This window comes from Lytechinus variegatus, chromosome 16 (genome assembly GCF_018143015.1).
Source record: "Lytechinus variegatus isolate NC3 chromosome 16, Lvar_3.0, whole genome shotgun sequence".
Taxonomy (NCBI): Eukaryota; Metazoa; Echinodermata; class Echinoidea; order Temnopleuroida; family Toxopneustidae; genus Lytechinus; species Lytechinus variegatus.
The window spans coordinates 410,001-434,336 of record NC_054755.1 but is presented as its reverse complement, the minus strand read 5'-3'; the positions used below and the strand labels follow the sequence as shown (position 1 = coordinate 434,336).

General features: G+C 35.3%; 1 protein-coding gene across 1 annotated transcript in view; it reads right to left on the bottom strand.

Moving 5' to 3' along the window:
- Nucleotides 1-2,822: 2,822 nt before the first annotated feature.
- LOC121429509 (retinoblastoma-associated protein-like) overlaps nucleotides 2,823-24,336 on the bottom strand; it is a 31,612-nt gene continuing 10,098 nt past the window's right edge. The window contains exons 7-25 of the mRNA XM_041626569.1: nucleotides 23,850-23,960; nucleotides 22,984-23,174; nucleotides 21,755-21,927; nucleotides 19,794-19,881; nucleotides 19,167-19,340; nucleotides 18,547-18,661; nucleotides 17,873-18,024; nucleotides 17,384-17,500; nucleotides 16,624-16,655; nucleotides 14,032-14,359; nucleotides 13,554-13,631; nucleotides 12,248-12,352; nucleotides 11,701-11,814; nucleotides 10,639-10,706; nucleotides 10,245-10,355; nucleotides 9,633-9,663; nucleotides 8,544-8,680; nucleotides 7,657-7,742; nucleotides 2,823-6,480 (exon numbers count right to left, since the gene is read on the bottom strand). Coding sequence (XP_041482503.1) covers nucleotides 6,404-6,480; nucleotides 7,657-7,742; nucleotides 8,544-8,680; nucleotides 9,633-9,663; nucleotides 10,245-10,355; nucleotides 10,639-10,706; nucleotides 11,701-11,814; nucleotides 12,248-12,352; nucleotides 13,554-13,631; nucleotides 14,032-14,359; nucleotides 16,624-16,655; nucleotides 17,384-17,500; nucleotides 17,873-18,024; nucleotides 18,547-18,661; nucleotides 19,167-19,340; nucleotides 19,794-19,881; nucleotides 21,755-21,927; nucleotides 22,984-23,174; nucleotides 23,850-23,960 — 2,288 coding nt within the window. The 3' untranslated portion in view covers nucleotides 2,823-6,403. The remainder of the gene's footprint in view (nucleotides 6,481-7,656; nucleotides 7,743-8,543; nucleotides 8,681-9,632; nucleotides 9,664-10,244; nucleotides 10,356-10,638; nucleotides 10,707-11,700; nucleotides 11,815-12,247; nucleotides 12,353-13,553; nucleotides 13,632-14,031; nucleotides 14,360-16,623; nucleotides 16,656-17,383; nucleotides 17,501-17,872; nucleotides 18,025-18,546; nucleotides 18,662-19,166; nucleotides 19,341-19,793; nucleotides 19,882-21,754; nucleotides 21,928-22,983; nucleotides 23,175-23,849; nucleotides 23,961-24,336) is intronic.

Here is a 24,336-nt window from a genome sequence, read left to right as displayed (position 1 = left end):
ATACACCATAGGGGATGGTTTAGCGCGTAAGTCGTCTTATCTTACGAACAGCCTTATGAAACACCTTACACCTTTATGAAACGGCCCCAGTTTGGTGTCTAAACCAATGGTTTCAAGGGTCAAATAAGACATTTGGTTAAGTAAATAAAGGCTGTCAGTGGTCTGCTATGTCAAAAAATGCGATATGGCCTCCAAAATGCAGGGTCTAAATTGACTGTGGTTCTTAAAAGTAGACATAGTTCATTAGAAATGCACATTGTGGATTTGATTTTGGTGTCTACACTAGAGTTTAAAGGATCAAGTATTGTTTCAAGTAGAAAGAACAGTCGGATGTCAAGTTTATAAAAAATCCAAGATTGCTTAAATGACTGCTATTACTTTAAAAGTGGATATAGAACATTAAACATACACCTGGGGATATTATTTTGGTGTCTACACTAGTATTTCAAGAGTTGAAATTAAAAATACATATTAAGGACTGGCTACAATGACTATGCAGTTATCCATTTTGCCTTGAAATCCAAGTGGGCTTTTAAAAAATGGGTTCCAAAATGACTACTGTTACTTAAAAGTGGAGACATTATTCAAACAATACCAACCTGCGAGAAATATTTTGGTGCCTACACCTATGGGATAAGTTATCATATTGATTCATGAGTTTGTAATAGCACCCACTTGATGAATTTTTTTAATCTACCATGGATTTTAGACGAAATGGAAAACTAAATATCTTTGTTATTTGTTGAATGTATTATCTAACCCTTTATACCACCATGTAGACAACCAAATTATTCCTCACATATTAATATTGTATAAACTGATCATTATTGAGTTTTAGGAATCATTTTAGATGCCATTTTGAAAACTTTCTTGGATTTTTAGGCAAAATGGACAAGTGCATATCTTTGTAACTAATCGAAAGTATTATTATAATCATGAAACCATTGAGTGGACACCAAAATCCTATGTCCTTGGTGAATTTTAAATGAACGATGTCCATTTTTAAGTAACAACATTCACTTTAGACTCAGATTTCTTCACGACATCTTGGATTTTCCGACATAGACCAATGACTGTCCTTATTATGATATAGTAATATTAATAATATAGGTATATTTACCTAGGGAAGCCACTTCAGTTCTAAAAAATGTTCTCCCAGCGGGCCTTGCCATTATTATTACCCCTGCCTTAGATGGGCTGCCTAGGCGCTTTAGCATTCAAGGAATTCCTTCGCGCATTCAGGGAATTTCTACCGGGTACCCATTTACCTCACCTGGGTTGAGTGCATCACAATGTTGATAAATTTCTAGCAGAATGAAACTATGCCATGGCTGGGATTCGAACCCACGACCCTTTCAAAGTCAAAAGACCAATCCACTGGGCCACAACACTCGAACAGTTGTAACTAATTTTCTGACTTTAAAAATCATGGTTTAAACATGAAACCATATTCTTGATGGATATTACATGTCCACTTGTAAATAACAGTGGCTATTTCATACTCTATTGTTTAACATACTCGACCAACGCCACTCTCCTTGTAACTTATTCTAATGTATTATTAGACTCACTTTTCCATGGTAGTCACACACATTCATATTCCCGGATATTGAACAAACTATATCGGTTTTTCAAGCAGCAACAGCAATTTCAAACTCCATTTTTGGAAGCCATCTTGGATTTTTTAACATACCGGACCACCGACTGTCCCGGTATGTTGAGTCCAAGTTGGCCTCCAAAAGTTAAATGAATAAAGAATGGAAACGGTATATTCTTGTCCCAATTATGATCGTTGAAACCATGGTCTAGACACCGATTTCATCTATCTCAGGTATATAAAATGTGCTATGTCCATTTAAAGTATCAACAGCCATTTTAAACTCCATTTTTGGAAGCCATCTTGGATTTCTGGGTCCTTGTAACTTTTCCCGATATACTTCTTCACCCTTAAAAATCTTTGAATAGAAACCAAATTAAGGTCACTTAAGTAACAAAAAAATCCAGGATTTTTTTTTATTTTAGCCCAAGGCAGCCATTTTGTCCCCCCCCCCCGTGGGGGGGGGGGGCGAGAATCAAAACAAATTAGATGCCCATACTATGAATCGGCATTGGAAATAATTGCTCTTAAAATGTGTCAGCTTTCAATTTTATTGATAAAATTTCAGTGCCTAGAATTTGATTTTTTTAGGGAAGTGCTTATCATAAGTTATGGCGCCCTCTAGTGTTGTAGTAAGGTTTTCACTGCATAAAATCCTGAAATGGGGATGATTTTTACATCAATTGACCAAAAATAATGATATACATTACATGTGATATATTCCTCTGTTGTTGGATTGTATAACAAGACATATTCATTTCATTTTATAATCCTTTTGTCCTGATTTTAGTGCCCAAAAAGGGAAAAATAATATTTTGGGGCAATATTTTACAATTTTGGGGCATTTTTCGTAAAGTCCGCCCCCTATGGTAAAAGTTAAAAAACATTGACATCACAACATCATCAAATATTCATTCTCATACACCTCAGCCAACTTTAATAATTAATTGGCAAAGAAAAGTGAGAAATAAGGTCGAAAACAATGGATTATCCTATTGGGCTTTGTACAGGCCAATATGGCGCCAAAAAGGACCCCCCACAAAGGGAAGGAGGGGTCTGAAAATTTGACCCCCATCGTTTTTGGTCTAAGGGGACCCTATTGAAGCCAAAACAACCAAAAAATCAATTTTGGCACGCTAGTCCTACGGGAGCTCTGTCAGTGACATACCGTACCACACTATTATGTATGCCATACTCTTGGAAATAAAACACATCGAATGCACAATTAAGAAACACATGTTACAGATTTATTGTGCTTACGTCAAAAACAAGTACAAGTAAACACATCAAGGCAAAGTACCAAGACATGAACATTACATATATATATATCATCAGTAGGATACTACTGACAAACATTACAGTTAGCTATTAAGCCCCAGAAAACAAAACAAAAATGATTTACTGATCTTCACAGAGTCAAAGTATTTCAATTTGATGCCTGTGCATTTTAACAAGCTTGCATAGGTGTACCTTCCATAAGTCAAATAATCACTTAAGATGAAGCAAATTTTAGACCATGTTTTGCAAAATATGTGTCATACGCCTCTTCTCAGTGAAATTTCTTAAGTTCTCGTGATTTGACTCTTTTAGAGGCAAAGTTGGCTGCATTTGATATAAAAATTGGCAAAAGATACAAAAGATCATGATGACTATTGAAGTGTTTCATCAACTTCTCAGGAGATCAAGCAAGACAATTCAAGAGGAAATAAAATTCATTTTAAAGGTTCATACAGCAACCAGAGAAGGTGAAATGTCAGGCAATACCATATCGTTGCTAAGTTGTTAAAACCTCAAATCCAACAAAACTGTATTAATGAAACATGACAATGATGGCAACCATCATGTCTTAAACCAGTCTCCCAATTCATGTAGAGAACTCTTTATATGTAAAAGAATGTTGTAACTTGCGGACTGCTCTGCCACATTCTTCCTTGCACACTTTGTATGCGACTATCATTTGCTACCCGCAGGTCGCCTGCATTGACAGTATCTCGCACATATTACACGCAGAAGCCTATGCAAGTCTGATCTGCACGCCAAAAAAAAAAAATTCTAAATTAATTTTCTTCTCTCATTGTCTAGGGATATATAGGTAAGATTACTTCAGCCAAATTTCAAATAGAGATTTCAGATACGATCATGAAAGTTCTTCTTTCATGATTTCAGATGATAAAAAAGTAAGTTATTCAATATTTATTAGGATTACATAAAAATGAAACAACACAATTTTAACAAGAATGTAGATCAGATTACAGCTTAAATAAAGCCACTGCATAATAACTTTATTTGGAAATTATGGTTCTTTCTTCAAGAATGTGTTGAGTGTGTGATCACAACTACATTGCAAAAGAATGTCCTTGTATATTACACAATGCAGTCTAAGTTTTCATGTTTAGCATGGGGTCTATAAAATAGACAAAGCAAAATTCATGTATGTCTCCACAAAAACATACATAATATCACATTAAAACTAACCATTCAAAAATGCAAATTAATTGTAAATCTTTATGTTGGAATGTCATAGATTGGCAATTCAAAACTTTCAAAACAATACTGAAAATACACATATCAAAACTATATACAAATAAGTTCTACAGTCATTTAAAAATTTGCTAAAATAGAAGTTCAAAGCACTATAACTTTAAAAAATGTAATGTAAAGTAACAGAATATTGAAATAGTAACATCTCAATGCATATGTAAAGTTTACTTTGATAACCAATTGTGAAAGAGTAACAAAATGCAGCATTTGTTGCTTTTGAAATAAAGTTTCGCACACTTTAATTTGTCAACTAAACATGACAAAGAATAAGAATGAAATCCCTTCCCTACTAGAGACCTACATGGTCCCAGTACTAATCAATGAAATTGAGAAATAGAGATCACAGTATTTGATGGGTTGACCCAATTATATTATCACAAATATTCAGGTATAAGAAATTTCGTGCCACAATAAAAACACAAACAAAACTTAAAGTAAGGAAAGGCAAGATATTAATAATTTTTCTTTGCTGTGTAATTTCTTTTACATATCAGAGGTAAATTAAAATCATGGATTTATTTCAATGTATGTATACAGGATATGATTCTGTAATACATTTAGGTTACATGGGCAATCAATTATATTCATGGATCTTTTTCTTATTTGAAGAAGATGATATGCACTCAACAGAGCTAACTTATTTTACTTGCAATAAAGTGGCACCTTTAAAATAGGTTACAAAAATAAATTGGAAGAAAAAAAAACCCCACAAAAATCAAAGAGTAGCCACTTTTTTTTTAAACAACTTGTAAATAAAACAAGATCAAATGAAATGATCTTCAGCCACACCTTTTATATCACATAATTTGCTGTAAATTTACCTCAGAAAGCAAGACATTAAACATGTCAAGCCATGTATCTGAGAATCCTTTATGATTATAAAATGGTGATATGAATTCTCATCAAATGATTGGCTGAAATGTATCACATGACCAGTAATTTATTTTAGCTAATGACTGGTAATATTGACCGGTCATGGATTGAGATGAGGATGGTTTGTCAAATAACTTTCTGATAAAAAAAAGGCATGCTAGAACTGTTATGTCCGCTGTGGATAATAGATAGTAATAAAGAGGCTTTATTTACTATCCATTGTCAAAGGTGGACTGCATTTACATAATGAGTCAGAAAGAAGAGGATCGAGGGTATTTGAATTCCAGTTCATCGTGACTTGGCCGTGGACCAGAATAGCCTGGTGGTGAAGTCGCTGCCTGGAAAGCAGTAGATGACAGTTTCAAATCCCACTAGTTCCAATTTTTTCTGACTTATGATTTTCATTACAGATCGAGTAAGCGATCTTAAACACATAGCCAAAGACAATGCCGAAAATCTGTTTAGAATTATAATTTCTCCTATTAACGCCTCTTTATTTACTAAAATGATGTTTACTACAGTATTAACTTTTATAAAGCAGAGATGTGGTGGCTTGTTATCTGATGAATTACCCTCATCCTACAAAACTATAACTGGTTAATAATGGTTCATTTATAACCAATTATTATCTGATCATGGGATATAAATTATTGACTGGTAACCATTCACTTTGATTAAAGCCGATTTCATCATTTCATATCACAAAACAGTTTTTAAATATTCAACACTTCTATACAATATATTCAATATATCAAAACAGGAAGACACTTTATAATGGGTTATAAATAGAGGGTAAAGGTGGATGGAATATATTAGAAACATTAAAATGGAACAAGAAAAACTTTTTTGTTGTATTCTTTGAGGTGACAGAGGGCTAAGATCATCTCAGAGGAATTAGAGTACACTGACTTAATGAATAAGATTTGAACCTGTTGCCTCAATACATACCACTGAACTATCACAGACCTTGTTCACCAACCTACAATAGAATATAATGAAGTTGTACTTGAGCAAAGTCAATATCCTAATGACCCACCCCCTGAATAGCAAATAGAAGCCCCATTCCGATTGGTTCCTTGTCAGTGTTTTGAACCAAATGCATGTGAAACAATAACATTCATTGGTTATTTAGCGACTGATTACAAAGCCTTTGTTTCAGAGCCCAGGAGATAGATGTCTTTTACCTATTCATTAGATTTAAGCAAGTCATCATTATTTGCACTTGCTCTAATTAATGTCTCAGGGTATTTTAAAGTATCAGAAATCATCAATGAATGATAAAAATGATTATCCATGCAACATCATAATTGATCTCTTCACATTACCTGAATATCAACTTTGATTTTCTTTGGTGTTTGTCTCATGAATGAGTAGAATAAAAGGATGATTGTTCTATTCTGTTGTATTCCCGTTGGTCTGATCTGTATCACTGGTGGACGATGGTTTGGGAATCATCCTTGAATCAGAAGCTGGAGATGAAAAAAAATGAAACTAAAGATTGACAAACAGTCCCATAATACAAACGGTTTGTAAACATAAAAGAACACTCCTGATTGGTTGTTGGTCAATGATTTGAACGAAGAAGTCATGTAACATAGATCTTAATTGGTCATTGCCAACCTTTGTATTGCAAATCAAACAAATTGATTTTGAGAAAAGTGACATTCGATATGTTCTACCAAGCAGGTTGCAACTGAGAGTTAAGGCTTCCTTTTACTAAACCTCGTGTGTTTAATTAATACGTCATTCACATTTGCTCAACAGTGGCCTTACAGCGATTCGAAAACAGCTGTTTAACATTTTTTGTAACAGCTAAATAAAGGTGGTTTGAATAACAATGAATAAAACGGCTGATTTTGACTCGCCGTACAGCCGCCATAGAGCAAATGTGCTGAAGTGTTATAATCATATATCTTCATACATAATAGGGAGATAAATGGAGTCAATATTTGTGACTTTTAATCCCAGGCACGGCACTGACTTCCATCCATAAGGATATGTGCATAATCTAAATACCATATATCATTAAAGGGGAATGAAACATTTGGAACAAGTAGGCTTGTGTTGAAACAGAAAAATCAAAGAATTAGAACAAATAAATTCTGAGAAAAATCGGGCAAATAATTAGAAAGTTATGAGCACTTGAATATTGCAATCACTAATGCTATGGAGATCCTCTTATTGGCAATGCGACAAGGATGTGTGATGTCACATGTGAACAACTTTCCTTTTGATGGACAATAAAATACCCCCAAAAAGTCTCTTTGCTTTTTCTTATGGTGATACAAACTCTTATCCATGATGTATTTGAAGATCTGTATTACATGCTCTACTGTAGTATGATCTACTGATAGATGTGAAAAAAGAGACAATTTAAGTGAAATATATACTAAAGTAAGGGGGAGAGTTGTTCACAAGTGACATCACACATCTTTGTCACATTGTCAATGTGAGGATCTCCATAGCATTAGTGATCGCAATATTCAAATGCTCATAACTTATTATTTGCCCGATTTTTCTCAAACTTTTGTTCATCTGTTTCTTGGATTTTTCTGTTTTCACACAAACTATCTTGTTCCAAAGATTTCATTCTCCTTCTTATCAATACTCTATACAAGTAAACGCTATCATAAAAATTCTCTTACCAAACTGTGAGATTCTCCTTTGCATCGATGACATCACTTGATCACCCTGTCCTCTCTGAATAATGCTTGAATCCATTTCATCATCACTATAAAAAATAATGGAAACATATAAAATGCATATATCACCTAAAATATTATAAAAAAATATCAAAACAAAGGGATCAATTCATGAAACAAATAGGGAGTGGTTTACATAGACAATTGTTATAAGCTACAGAAATCCTTGCACCTGATTGGCTACGAGCCTTTGTGAAAATAACTCATTTGTTTTGTGAAATACTTTGTCAGTCATCAAGAGACACAAAGCACGACCAACACTAGAATATCAGAGATAAAAAAATGATCTAATTCAACTGTTTAAGATCAAAATGGAAGAGACAATTTTCATTAAGGAAAGTTTATGAACTAGACTGTAGACTTAAAGCCATACAAGAGGTCATAGATTCAAAGTTGATAAACCTTATTACAAGACAAATATTAGGCAATGTTACCACTACCATCATCATCTCCAGCAGAAGTACCACCATTGTTTCTAACAATGAATCAAAGTTTTCATGTTCTTTATGAGATGGGCTGTCTCATCATCATCATTATCACGGCTTCCACCCACTGTCACCATCGTTGTCGTCATCATCATCATCATCAACACCAACATCATCACCACCATCACCACCACCACCATCATTTTCATCATCATCATCATCATCATCATCACCACCATCACCACCACCACCATCATTTTCATCATCATCATCATCATCACCACCACCACCATCACCACCACCACCACCGCCACCATCATCATCATCACCACCAACACACCAACATCAACACCACCACTCTCACCATCACCACCATGAACACCACTAAAAACTAATTCCAATTACCCATGTTCTTGATGAGATGGTCCATCTCCATTTTCTGCCGGTCCATCCAGTTCTTCCAGTTTCAATCTCTTACTTGACGGCCTTGGTGACCTATCTGGTCTCGCTACCTGCTGGTTGAACTCTCGCAATCTTTCAGACTGGATTTTTTTTAACAAAGAAAAACAGAAAAAAATATTTCTCTTCAAGTAAAAGGATTATGAGGAAATATATGATTATTTGATACAAATATGGCAATTTTCCTCAAAACATAAATCAATAGGGTACTCTGTAATGATCCAAAAGAGATGATATACTAGTATGTCAAAAGTCAATTTGCTCATATGAAAGCCTAGCTCTTCCTCCACCTTCTGCCTGTATATGAAGTCATGGAATAGTCAAAACCAATATATATTGTTTTTTCCCCAAGCCTGTTCACTGTGTCATGTACAATAATTGCATCTCATTCTTGAGTTTGACTCCAGAACCTAATCATCGAACTGACACTCAAATGACCTTTTCAAAATGCGATCAAATTGCAAATGGACTTGACGCAATCTAATGTTGTCTGAATGATAAAAGAAGGTCAATATTACATTTCATAATATACGTATTGTAACTCTATTTAGCAAGTGAAGCCACATCACCTCTATATTGAAAACTCTTTTCTGGTTGCCCCTGAAGGAACGCATAGTCTTTAAAATCCTTCTTTTGAATTTTTTCATATCGTCAATGGAACTTCCCCCAGTTACAATAAGTCTTTGATGCATAATTACCAGCCCTTAAGAAATTTACGATCCTCATTATCTAATCTCTTACAAATTCCAGTTGCTAAGAAGTCATGCGGGGAACAGGCCTTTGATGATGCTGGGCCTAGCCTGTGGAATTCTCTCCCACAGAGTTTGAAAACCCAGACTTCAGTGACCACCTTCAAGGGCAACCTGAAAACATACCTGTATAAGAGTGTTTTTTGATAGACATTGACTTATTGCTCAGACATGTATTATATGTAAATAGTTTTTGTTGTTCTGCTCTGAAGCACCTTGAGTATTTAATCAAGATGGAAAGTGTGCTATACAAATCTCATTTTTTATTATTATTTTCATTACTTACACTCAATGTCTCCCCAAAGCTGTACAGCGTCCTGCAATAAAAGCAACAGATCAAGGGATAAAGAAAAAGAGATTCTTGAAGAGGGATAAGCAAGTACAGATGGACTCTTGTATAATGAGAAGATATACAGAGTGAGAGACAGAATGACAGAAATCTAATAATTTTCATGTTTCATAAAATGCTACCAGTTTTAATACTTAGAAAGGCTATTAACTTTAAAATAACTAAGTAGTAATGATAATCTTATGAACATGCTGCTGATGACAGTGAAGATGATGAGGATAACAATAGGACAATTATTAAATCTTTATAATCACTCTAATGGTCACCTACTATGATGGTTGCCTTCCCTTTATAGCTGTAACCAATTAGTTAATAGTTACCAGAGGATAGCCAGAACTAGCAGCAGGTAAGCAAAATCTATTTCAAACATTGAAGTATTTGAATTACAATGGATTTCATGGATAGCTACCTAGGGAAGAAATATCCATGAATATCAGTACAAATGCAATGTGGCAAAAACCTTGCTGGGGAAGGGGGAGTTAGGGTGGTGGGGGGTTAGGGGGGGGGGGGGAAAGAAGAGGGTTGGAAGGAGATTGAAGTCAAGCTAACCTTGTTCTTGGAGTCATTTGACTTGGTGATGATACTGAGCTGACCGGTTGAGGGCTCTTAAACGGAGAGTCTTTCATCGGTGAGATGTAAAAATTAGAAGCACCTGGTACTCTGAAAACATAAGAATGATAGTAAAGATGTAGAGGGCACCAAGCAATTTAGTCCTCAATGCAGCCCAACCCACCTTACAATATCTGTAAGACCCGTTTCTTTAAAAATTTTATTGGAACTCAGAGACAACCTAATTTTCATTTTGATATGAAAATGCATGAAATTTCCCTAAAAGATAAAAAAAATAGACTTTGGGTTTTTCCCAAGATTTGTATTTTAACATTAAGAACATTCACATCTTGGTAGAAAACACAACATCATCATAATGTATTGTTGAACTTACTGATAAATGGGCGTGGCATGTGAAGCTACTGCTTGACAACGGGATGGTACTGGAGACAGATTGGCAGGCTGTATAACAAATCAAACAATATTACATGAGAACATAATATACAAATAATGCATGTGAGCGCTTGCATGCAGGGCCACATAATGAACGATGTGCGAGAAGAGTCAATGGATATACTGCACCGAGGTCCACAGGACCGAATGTGTTATATCCATTTGGTGAGTAGAGCACAGAGTTCATTACTTAGGTCCTCTATGCACAAGAATGCGTGTATTGTTTTATACAACCCCCATGTTACTGAGTTGCCTCAAATGCTATATTTTATCTAAATTCTAGAAAATTCCAGACCTCGCACTATCCTGCACTCTGACATCAGAGTGAAGGATAGTACTTTTGGTATGACGTCAGAGTGCAGGATTTCATGCATGGACTGAGACAAAGACACTTCACACTCTATCAAGTTAATCTAGTCAATCCTGGTTTCATGCAAATTCTGGTTTTAACCATAGCTACAAGGGAAAATTGAGTGACCTTTGCCCAAAACAAGTTTTTCTTACTTATCCTGTGACTTATTCATGTGCCCATTACACTAAGATTTGCATATGTTACAGGTTCATTTTTCATTTCATTCATTTCACTTTTATCTACATATGCCACAGGTTAATTTCATAACCCTTGAAACCTCTGACCAAGAAGATGGAATAGATCATGAAAATTCTGTTTATATACCATATTAGACTCTGCTTAAGTCTATCTTCTACAAGTTGAATAATCACCTAAATTCTTCTTAGTCGACTCTTTTGCAAGTCAACCCGGAGAGCATTTCATGAACGGATGTCGTCAGATGTTATAAACTGAAAAAGTCTTGCTCTATCCAACAGTTACCATAGGAACAGTGATTTTCTGCCAATCAATATCAAAGAGAAGCTGTTTTGATGATTTTTAAATGAAATGCCGACCAGACTTCTTTTTCCCAAAGATTTGATTTAAGCAAATTCACCTCTACGTATATTTTCTTCATATGGCAATGAATGAGATCTTTTAGAGTATACTTACAGAGATATTGAGCTGGAATTTATGGATATATTCTCTGGTGTTTGGAATGAAGACTTGATTGTAGAATGCAATGATTGAATCTCTCCCTTCACCCATGTATACATTCTTGTACGTCTGCAGACCAAAATGAGAACAGAAAAGAATTGCTCAATGACTCATGAATTAACGGCCAAGTCCGTCCTCAACAAGTTGATTTGCATATGAAGAGAAAAATCGGCCCAGCATAGCACTGAAAATATCTTCAAAATCAGACGTACATAAGAAAGTTAGGGCATTTTCACAAAATAGTTATGTGTACATCATGGTTAGTATGCAAATGAGGGAGCAAAGGATTGCCATCCACAATACTTTCTTATATAAAATTTCATAGATATTCTATGATAAATGAGTATTTTTGATATTTTTATAATAATAATAATATTGTATTCCATCAGGTATCAAACCAAGTCCCAGATTATTGTCCAGAGTATTATTTTATTATCATTAAAAAATATCTGATATTTCATACAATAAAATATTTAAAAAAGAGAAAAAGGAAATCAAATACCTGTGAGAGGGCATGTGGCAGACCTCTGTACATGTTCACAATTTCCTTGAATTTCCGTTCGCAGTCTCTCACTTTGCAGATACCATACATGGAACACATGATGATCTAATAATAACAATAATATATAACATTTATAAGGAGCTCACTACTGGTGTTTCTATAAAGCACATTGTGTTCTGTTTATGGTTTATACTTGGGGTAATAAAAGGAAACCAGTGGAACGCCTCTGGCAGTCTCGCCTGCATTATGCGATTTAATATAGCAGCAGTGCTGACTTTAAAAACTACTAACCACTATAAAATAATCATTCACAAACACACCATTCATATAATAACATAATATCACGTTCATTGACCATAAATGACATTTGAACGGTGACTTAAAGGGGAATCCAACCCAAATAAAAACTTGTTTTTATAAGGAAAAGAAAAATCAGACAAGTTGATAGGTGAAAATTTGAACAATATTGGACAAACAACAAGAAAGTTATGCATTTTTAAAAGTTGTAAATATTGGTAATCACTATACCCATGGAGACTTCAACTTGGCCGCATATGGGATGTCATAGTGATGTAAGGCAAGGACTACTCTTACATGTACTCCAATACATATTATGGCTAAAATGTCATTTTTCCCAAAGTTTTATAAAGTACATGGCATATGGGAAAGTTGTCCTTGCCCCATGTCATAATTTACTTACCCATTTGCCAATTTGAAATCTTCATAGTCTTAGGGATCTCAATTTTAAAACAACTATAACTTTCATATTGCTTGTCCAATTTCTTTCAAACTTTCCCCATTCTGTTTTAACACAACATATTATGACCAATGCTGGATTCCTCTTTACGTATCAATGAAATCACTATTGACAGTTAATACAATGAATGCTCAAGGCACTTAGCAATTTAACATAATAATATAAGAGGAAAAATATCCAATCATACATGATGAAAGTTAAATAGGGTATTAAGATAAATTATGACACATAGGACAGCTTTTCAAATATATTTAGAATGACTGAAGAGGATAAGATAAATAAACACAATAACTTTTTGAATAATGAGGCAATTTAAAAATTCCACTCCCTTCAACTGGAATGTTATGGCAGGAAGAAGGAATCTTATTAATATTTTTTCTCTCTCTCAGATTAAAAGATTCTTTTATGAAAAATTATTTTAATCTAATCAATGTCAGCGCCTTCACTCAAAGCCTATATTGGCGCAGGTATTTATAACTCTAATTTATATGTTTATATGTATGCCTTAAGAGTTACTATCTTAATTTCCAACATAAAAATGTGAAATACCTGATCAAGATGTCTTCCTTGTAAGAGCCAAGGTTTATTGGTGATACAGTGCTCCACACACATCCACATTAACCGATTCTAATAACAGAAAATAGATATTAGACATTGAAAACAGATTGGCTCATTATTTAATACAAATATAACCCAAGGGAAAATAATACAATTTTTAAAAATTAATTTGCCTGAAATTTTTTCAACATAACACACACTACAATGCATTCAATTATTACTACCCCATTATAGCGCTTGTCATACTGCATCAACTACATGCATGCTCTTTTAAAACAATTGAGCTTGCAGCATCATAAAAATTCTTTTCCTGATTCTTAAAAAACAATATTTTTTCATAAAACAAAAAACATCAATAAAACATTTCTGACATCCGAATTTGAATACTAGAACATATATCCCACTGCATCATACAAAAATAGGAAGTCATTCAAATCAGATAAGTCACTTTTTTTATTAGCGATCTTACCAAATCTCTGCCGATGTCCAAAAGGTTGCACATTGTATGGAGTCTATGGTAGGCCAACTGCAGAACCTTATTGAAGAACATATTGAGTGTTACTGACCCTGGCTTGTCTTGACCACCAACCCCAACATGGCTTGGCCGCGGGGAGGGGCAATTCTGCACCCCTACTCGAGGGGAAGGACACTGCTGGATGCTCAGACGGGATGACTTGGGGGATGGGTAGTCCAGTCGGGAGGCGCAGGTAGGGGCGTGGGTACGGCGGGGTGGGGTGGCCTCGTTTGTCGGTCGGTGAGTTGATGAGTAGTGGCCAGGACGAACTGGTGATAAGAACCTATTATGAAGGTTAGGTAAGGGACGTACTTAAAGTCCAGTATCTCACAATTATTAACATTAAGGCAGAGATGCCAACCTCTTGACACCAAAAAAAATCTGACTGAATATCCTAAAAAATCATATTTTTTAGTGAAAAATCAGATTTTCACGAAAACTCAACATGACCAGTGCAAGCCTTGAATTAAGCAGCTGCAGGCCGGGGGCAATTTTTTTCTAAAATTTCCCCCAGCTCGCGGACTTTTTACAGGAACCGGGGGCAATTAAAAAAAAGAATATAACTGTGAACCACACTCCAAATTTGTTTACAGTAAGCGCAGCTCCTGCAATTTTTTTAATTAGTACAGAAATAGCATGCTAAGTAATAGGCTTATTCAAACAACTAAGAAATCAGATTTAAATGTTTAAGTGTGTTTTGACACCCTCACTCCACATCCCCTTTACATGGGCTTATTTACTTTTCATCTTAATGAACCACAATGACCCCCCCAAAAAAAATCTAAATAAATAAATAAAATAAACATATAAAAAAAGAGAGAATTCAGATCAAATAATAAATTTCGAAAAAAAAAAATTTAAGTTTTTTTTTCATGGTTAGAATCACGGTTGTGGGTGAGTGTTTGTGTATGATTATGACTGTAAGGTGCACTTGGATTGCATATAAATTATGTTAAAGAAATGAAGAAATTAAATCAATATCTAACTCAGTCTATTCAAATTCCAGCACATGGCCACAGGCTACATGTAAATTTTTAAATGTACATGTATTGTAGGTTCATGTACCTTAAGTTTTTCACAAGTTATTTGAAAACGCAGATCTTCACAGAAAATGCCTTTCATTCTGGGAGAGTCTAAGTTCTGTGAAAATGAATTCATTAATAACTTAAATATTCATCACAATGAAGAAATCATAAAGTGTTTGGACAGTTTTCAAAAATTAACATGAAATCTAAACTCTATCTGAAACAGAAAATCACCATCACTTAGGCCATTACTGATAGAATTCTCACCCAGAGCTCTGGCAGAGAACACGAGCTCAAACTGGCTAGCTAACAGCATACAAGTACCACACTCAAGTGCACGGCGTCCTCCTATTTTTTTTTAGATGGAGCCTTGTTTGATGATTTATTGTCTGATATTTACCCCTCACCAAGAAAGAAATAAAAATTTGAACTGTTTCAAATCATTCCAATTACCTGTAAATATTGTGATTATATGTGATTTTGAATACCAATAAAACACATAATTAAAAAAAAAAAAAAGAAATAAAAAAGCTATAATTCACAACTGTGAACAGGGATTTATCTCCTGTGCAATTCAAATTACTAAATCACAGAATTGTGATATCCCGACTGGAAATGTGTGCATTAGAAATTGCACATGGTGAAGTAGGGAAAAACTGTTACCGCTACTGGAAGCACGCGCGTACATGTATTACAGGAAAAAAAGACAGACGTAGCTCACTTTTTATGGTACTGAAAAAAGACGCACTTGGCAATTTGAAACTGTGCTTATACATACATAGCACACATATATATGGGACAAAAACAGGACAATGACAGAAAGTCGGGAAATCGTATTTTTGATGGCCAAAATCGTACTGTCGTATTTTACTTGTTTTATCGTACTAAATACGACAAAATCGTACTGGTTGGCATCTCTGTTAAGGGTAGCTCAGAAAATGTTTTACTTTAGAGTTGGGATAGAGGTGGTGCCTTGCCTGAGATGAATTTTCCACAGGGATTAAGAGACTGCTTTCAGATGATATCAGGCACCCTTTCACCTCACCTGGGTAGAGTGCAGCACAATGTGGATAAATTTCTTGCTGAAGGAAATTACGCCATGGCTGGTATTCGAACCCACGACCCTCTGATGATATCAGGTTGCTACCATTGACATAATTCTAAATTGCAGTTTTTCTCAACTGTTTAGAAACATTTATAATTTGAGAAAAAAAGGCTTTAACAGCCAAAAAGTAAGAAAAAACCCATATATATTTCAATGCAGTGTTGAGGCAAAGAAATATGAACCAAGCAAAAAGTGAAAAAGTATATCTGCCATAACACTTTTTCATTGGAAGATAGGAAAATGATTTCTTCAAGTAGTTAAATTACAACTGAATATTGTAAAATGAAAATGCAAGAAAATAATAACATTAATGTGAGGAGGAAAATACACCAGATCTTTAATAAATTCCAATGCAAAAACCCTTTAGGGAGAAACTATAAAGCTCAATAAAAGAAAGATGTTCAAATAAATACTTACATGTCAGCAGCAGAAGTATGTGAACTAGGACTCTGAAATCAAACAGAACATACAGAAAATGCTGAAATTTATTGGTACTAAGTATTATGATATCATCATAGAAATCAACTTTATTTTTATGTTTTGAGGCAAATATTCATACAATTTATTGCATATCAGAGAATATGAAATACTCATAATTCTTCTCCCTTTTAAAATTTCTGATATCAAAGTAGCAATCAGATATATGCACTGAAATAATTGCTTATCATGTTCATAAGTCGGGCATATTTTCATAACATTTATTGAAAACCTAATAATGTTGAGTGTACATAATTCAACAACCTAGCACCCTCCCAAAAAAAATAAAATAAAAAAATAGTAATACAAAGATCAATATTGCGCCTTGTGAAAAGGAAAGAATTCAAATTAATAAACAACCCCACCCCCACCTCAACCCCACCCCAACCCCCATAAAAACAGCACAAATCAAATCAAGAGGCATAAACCACAAATATTGAGTCCAAACCAACTTGTGTTGTGTTGTGCTGTGAAGAAGAAATTCAAATTAATAATCAACCCCACCCAACCCCCATACAAACCTCACAAATCAAATCAAGAGGCACAAACCACAAATATTGAGTCCAAACCAACTTGTGTTAGTGTTGTGCTTCGTGAAAAAGAAGGAATTAAAATTAATAATCAACCCCACCCAACCCCCATAAAAACCTCACAAATCAAATCAAGAAGCACAAACCACAAATATTGAGTCCAAACCAACCTGTGTTAGTGATCCATTGACTTCAATTCCTCTTACTCTCCTAAGAGCATCGAAGAGAGGTGAGTTGATAGACCAGGCAAGGCATTCTACAATCTGAGTTTCTATCCCTTGAAGATGCTGGAATAATACATTGGAGAAATAGGAAAAATATATTATTTTGGGATGATACATATGATGATTATGATATGGTGACAGAGACAATATAGAGCTTTTGATTAGCACATTCTCTAATGAACTGCAATATATTGCGACATTTTTTAAAAGCAGGGTTTATAATATTAAGGCACCAAGATTTACAAGTTAAAGTTTTTTATTTCATATGACACACACTTTGCTGACATAGAGAAAGATAGATGAATAGACTGATGTAAGATGAAAGGTAGACAGATAAATATCAAACATCCTAAAGGGGCTATCTTTACCTACAGTACCCTATCTGTTTTTTTTCCTGATTTTTGTCACTTTGACATTCAACCTACATGTACTCACCTTCCTTGCTTCCTCAGTAAGCCTAGGTTCATTCTTGACAAAGCTTTCAATGACCTTGATGAAGTTAAATGAATGAAGGTCAAATACATCCAGGATCCAAGGAAAGAGAAGCTTACTGCTAAGCGCTGACATTCCAGAGTTGATTGGCGAAGCTTTAAAGATGACATAATAAACAGAATTTAGCATTTTCAATCAAAAGAAACTTCTTGCAAAGGATTATCTTTAGCACCCTGATGGTAAAATCTAACAGGGCCATAATTTCAGCGGGACATATTTTGTACAATTCTACCTCGCCATTACAGATAAGGAAGGAAATCTTGATATTGTTTGGCTATTGAGCTGAGTTATTATGGCATTTATCATAATAGAAAAAAATACTACAAACCCGAGGTCTTTACAAAATGGGCACAGGAGAAATTAAAAAAATAATTTAAAAAATTGCTTCCATAAGCTACCTTTGTCACAAAAAATGACTGAAAACCTCTTCATAAAATATGTCATAATTCATGTTAAGATTTAAAAAAATAGCATAGCACAGTGAAATGATCAATGTATGAACTGACCATACAGGGTCTGACAAATCCAATAATTGTTCATACCTTCTTAGGACAAAGTTTGTCGTAGAATTACAATTAGTGTTGACCATAAGATTAAATACATCATTCTGTACTGACCTATGTAACCAAACGTAACCATGACAACCTCAAGGGCACAGGCAAGAAGAGAGCGATGGAATGCATCGTTGTTGAGAAGGGTGGAGAAGTCTGAAGTAGACAGACGTTTCTCTTCCTAAAGGGAAAGGACACCAAAATTATTTTATTTAGTTTCATGATTAGAGAAAAAAAATAATAAATTAAGAATTTTGTCATGCAGAAGATAATTTCATATATTTATTTGATGATATGTTAATGATTTTTTTGTGGATAACGTTAACTTGAAGTAGTCACTGCTACCAACATCACTATCACTATCTTGTCATCACTATCATCACCATCACCACTACAATCACCAGCATTATCAGAATTCATCAGCATCATCACCATCATCATCATGATCATCATCATTATCATCATCATCATCATCATCATCATCATCATGACGATCAACATCATCATCATCATCATCATCATCATCATCATCATGATCATCATCATGACCATCATCATGACCATCATCATCCTCATCACTATCATCATCATCATCATCCTCCTCCTCATCATCATCACCACCACCATCTCTTCCAACATAATCACTGTCATCATCATCTTCACCATTGTCACCACCACCAACCTACCTTAACAAGCATTGTTTCCATGATGCGGTAATAGAAGCGTAGTCCTAGTTTGAAGCGGGTACAGGCGAGTTCCGAGGCTTGAACTCCGACCTCTCCAACGTAGTGCCCAACAAAGAGCTCTTTTAATTTCTCTACTCTCTGCTCAATAGCACTCTCTGGGTTTATGGAACACCCCTGTATATTGGAAACAGATCAGTTTTGATTCAATCAAAAATAAAACATCAATCAAGGCTTAACATTTGACCATTACAACAATATTAATTTTAAAGATTTTTTTGATTTTTTCATTCTTTTTTTTTGTTTTGGTTATCGTAAGGAGCCCCCATCTTCTGAACATTGGTCTATTAGCCTGTATTCTGTACTCTAACTTTGATCTAAAATTATGATTTATCTATGGAAAGCTAACTGTGATACCAATATCTTAAAGTAGAGGTTCAATATGGGATAGTAAATATAGCATCGCTGTAAGTTAGAAAGCCTAGCATTCCATAGAAGTATGGTGTAAAATTCTAGCTTAGACTAGGGGTAAACCTAGATTTAATGATCAGAATCCATCCTCTAAGTTAAAAAAGTTTGAAAATATAGAAAGAACAAATAATAGTTGATGAGTGTTTAACTCGAACTCACTTCAAAGTATCTATGAAGCACATCAGAAGGTGTGTCCCTTGCTCCTGTAAGAAGGGATTTCAAGGCTTGTACTGTAGTCACAGCTCTCCTGTAAGTATATATTTACCGGTATATCATGAGATGTTGTTGTCGGGTAGATATGTCTCAGGATTTTGGATCACAAGTTACAGGATTCAAATCTCTCTGCAGTGCAAATGCCTTCAGCATGGCACTGAATTGCATATGCCACCATCAAACCAAGTGAGGGAAATTGGTACACATCATGTCAGGAATTTATTCCTGGAAATGCTTGAACATCTTATTGGCAGCTAAGAAATATGCCAAGGACCTGGGTGGTGTTTCATAAAGCTGTTCGTAAAGTTACGCACAACTTTACGAAGGAATGGAACATGTTCTTATACATAAGTCTGCTACATACTATGGATATATCATATAGCACAAGAAACGGTCACCAGTCATGCATAAAGTCATTCGTAACTTACAGCTTTATGGAACGGGCCCCAAGGATATCATATCAGACTGAAATGAGCAATATACAATAACAGACAATGGCCTGAATTCACAACGGTGGTTTTGAAAACCCATGGTTGAGTCCATGGGTTATGCAGATTTCCTGTATAAATTACGCTTAATTTAGCGCGTATCACGAGCATGTATAACAAATGTCCAATGCTGATGCGCGCTTTTGTCACAGTGCGCCAAATTGATGCCTGTTGCCATGGTTAAGTATGCTATTCTATTCATGGGTCCACTGTTTTTATTCATGAGTCCACTCTTCAGACAGTGGACTCATGAATAAAATAGCGTATCTAACCATGGCAACAAGCGTCACTTTGGCGCAATGTGACAAAATCACACATCAGCATTGGACATTTTTATATACACCCGCCCGATAATAATAATCCGCTTTTATATAGCGCTTAATCCATCGGAACGACGTTTCTAAGCGCTTTACAGATATATTATTACCCCGGTCATCGGATTCAATCTGTCATTCCCGCACACAATGTGTGCACATCCTCCACTCCCTGGGGAGTATTCCAGTCAGTCGCCTGTGAGGCGCACACAATACTGGACAAGCTTCAATGACTTTCACATCCTACCGGGTACCCATTTAGCACCTGGGTCGAGAGTGGCAAAGTGTGGATTAACGCCTTGCCAAAGGACGCCAGACCGCGGTGGGATTCGAACACACGACCCTCTGTTTACAAGGCGAGAGTCAGAACCACTACACCACGGCTCCTCCACGATACACGCTAAATCAAGCGTAATTTTTACAGGACATCTGCATAAACCATGGACTCAACCGTGGGTTTTCAAAACCACCGTTGTGAAGTCGGGCCAATGAGGTAAATGTGCACCCATTAGACTAACAGACAAGAAGGCCTATTAGTGTTAACTGATTAGAAATCATGCATCTCTCTTTCCTGGGATCCTAGTAACATGGGATTCCTTTCTCCTGTTTGTAATCAATTAAATACTTGAAATCTACTTTGCCAAAAATAATTGCTGCTACATCACTAGAAGCCGCCTTGCATGTTTTTAGCTTGTCAAAAACAGCCTGTGTATGAAAAGGATACATATTATTTGAACATGTTATTGAACAGGTCTGTGAGTCACTATATAGGCCTACATATACATATTTTTCAGTTCAGTTCAGTTTGTTTTATTATCACATTACAGCCTAAAAAGTGCATGAAAATTTACAATATTTACTATTTATAAATATCACAATTGACATCAAAAGAAAACTGCATTATAAAGTATAAATATCCACCAAAGAACAATCAATATATCATAAATTAAATGCAATACATGAAAAATATTGTTGATTAAAGAAGTCATAATTAAAAGCATTGCTGACCACACCCCCACTACACTCTGACCACACCCCCACCACACTCCATCCCCGCCCCCATTCTCCTCCTCCTATATGTGTCTATGCTCAAAGATCACCTTACCCGACAGGTGTAAGGAATGGAGGATTTGTGACTGTAGAGTCCGGTGATGGAGGCACACTGGGTTGGGCAGCCTTTGGTGGGGTCAGCGTAGTGTCAAAGGTCAGGAAGTTGACCTCATTGATGTCCCCTGCCGACTGGTACATCTGTTGGTAGGTTGACTCCAAATGATCCATCTAGATACAAGATTTTTTTTTTATTAAAAAAACATGTACATTCATGAACCATTTACATGTATCTCCATTAAATCTTTCCAAACAACGATGCAATCTTTATTTATTTCTTTTCCTTGTTATCAGACAATTTTAATGTTACATACAGTATGTGAGGAGCAAAATATTATTTCCGATAATGAACCATTTAGTAAGGTAACTTATATAAGGTAGTTGGAGTTACCAGCCCATTTGAGAAGAACTGTGTGTGGCAAAAGGTAGTGTGGGGATATCTATACCTGCCAACCTCTGGGAATTAAAAATAGTATTCTGTGATAAAAGAAAAAAGTTTTTCCCCCAAAAAACCCCTGTATTTCATAATAAAATGTGTGGTGCGCGCACTCATCCAAGCGCTCAAGCTGCTTCCAAGCTAAAATGCGCACTGTTCTTGCAGATGAAAAAACAAACAAGTAACTTAAAATTATGTTGATCCAATAACCATATTTGTGCAAGTTTTATGAAATAGAAATATATAGAGATGATTTTTCCCAATAAATTACAATTTTGAAAAAAAAAACGTACTGTCGTATTTTGATTGCAAAAACGTACTGGTTGGCAGCTCTGGATATCCATGTTAGGATGAATTGTGAGAGAGCCACAAAGGTAAAGAAAACACATGTGCACACTGCATGTGGTACTATCTAACATGTTCAAGCGGTAATCTCCCATATTTTAGTCATGTCTCACTTGATCAAGTAGATTTATAAATTGGATAGATAAATGATTTATCATGACATATAATAAACTTGGGAAGGTAAGAATTTCTTTTGCTTCGTTTGAATGAATTCAATGAATTTGCTAACTTTAAAAAGTTTTATCGTGTCCATGTCATCTCTTGCTTGTCAAAATATATCTTGACTTCTGATAGTGCTGCACTAGTAGTAGCTTAAGTTCCAATAAGCGAATGAATTGAGCAGACTGAATTCTCGGGTTGGCGCTAACTCATGGAATGTTTATATGACATTTCTGAGCCATCCAATTACCTTTTAATAAATATCATACCCTTATTTTCTTCCTAACCTTTGGAAATCCTTCCACATCTTGTTCTGTAGCGTCAGATGAGATGGAATTGATGAATGGAATAAAGATGCTTCTCTTCACCATGGCAACCTCATCCTCTGAATCGGTTGCTAATCCTCCTTCCTTACATACCACTCTCAGACGCTCCTCACTGGTTTCATCTTCAGATCCCTTGTCATAGCGTAGAGATGCTTGGAGGGTAAGAGATTACATTATTTCATTTTGTAATTACATAACAGAATTACTAAAACTTAAAACCAAATCACATAGTCAAAGCCAGTGCAGTTCCACATATAAATAATTGTTATACAGTAGATCCCCTTTCGCAAAACAAGAGTCACTTTTGATGATCATGCATTTGCACTTCTAAATGGCATAAGAAGCTCTCTGTCACTTACTATCTTCAAATCAAAATTAGAAACCTGTATCTTTAGATAGTGTGGAGAAGCTCGAAAGTTAGTGAGATATCATTTTACAATGTAATGAATGAGAGAACTATCTACCCGGCCTAGATAGGGTTATACCTTGTGTCACAATAAATATAGAACATATTAAATGATTGGCTGAAACCTATGACATACCAATTATTTATTTTACCGAACAGACCAATTTGCTAATGACTGGTACTAATGACTAGTTCTATTGAGCGGTCATGGTTTGAAAGGAGGATGGATTATCAAAACAAGGACCCACATCACATATTCTATAAAACATACAATACACTTTTACTCGGACATTAGAATAATTACCCACACATGTGACCTTCAAAATAGTCCAAACATGTTTAACTGTTCCAAATGTATAATTCTTGTGTGTTATTTCATACTCATTCCCGTGATGACAGGTATTATTTATATATAACTTACTGAATGTATCTCTGATGGTGAAAGGAAGGGCTTTGCTGAGAGTATAGTCCACACAACTCAACAGCAAATGTAATGGAAGCACCAACTCACTGCATTCACTCAACATAGAACCTGGATGGTATAGAAAATGTGGACATTGGACAAAATAGTTAAACTGGTTATAGTAATATTTATTTACTCATTTCACATATGCATAGATATATCTAATATTTTTTTACTTATACTACGACGATTTACTACTACTACTACTACTACTACTACTACTACTACTACAGTGGCAGTCAGCAATCTTTGAGCATAGTTTACACTTGAATTTACACTTGAGTCCAGAACAATAGAGTGACCAAGCCAGAACAACAGGAGAACAATAGATTCACTGGACCATTTCCTTTGTTCTTGCTCGACTGTAAATTAAGCTCAAAGATTGCTGACTGGGTCTGTACTACTACTACTACTACAACTACTACTACTACAATTTATTACTACT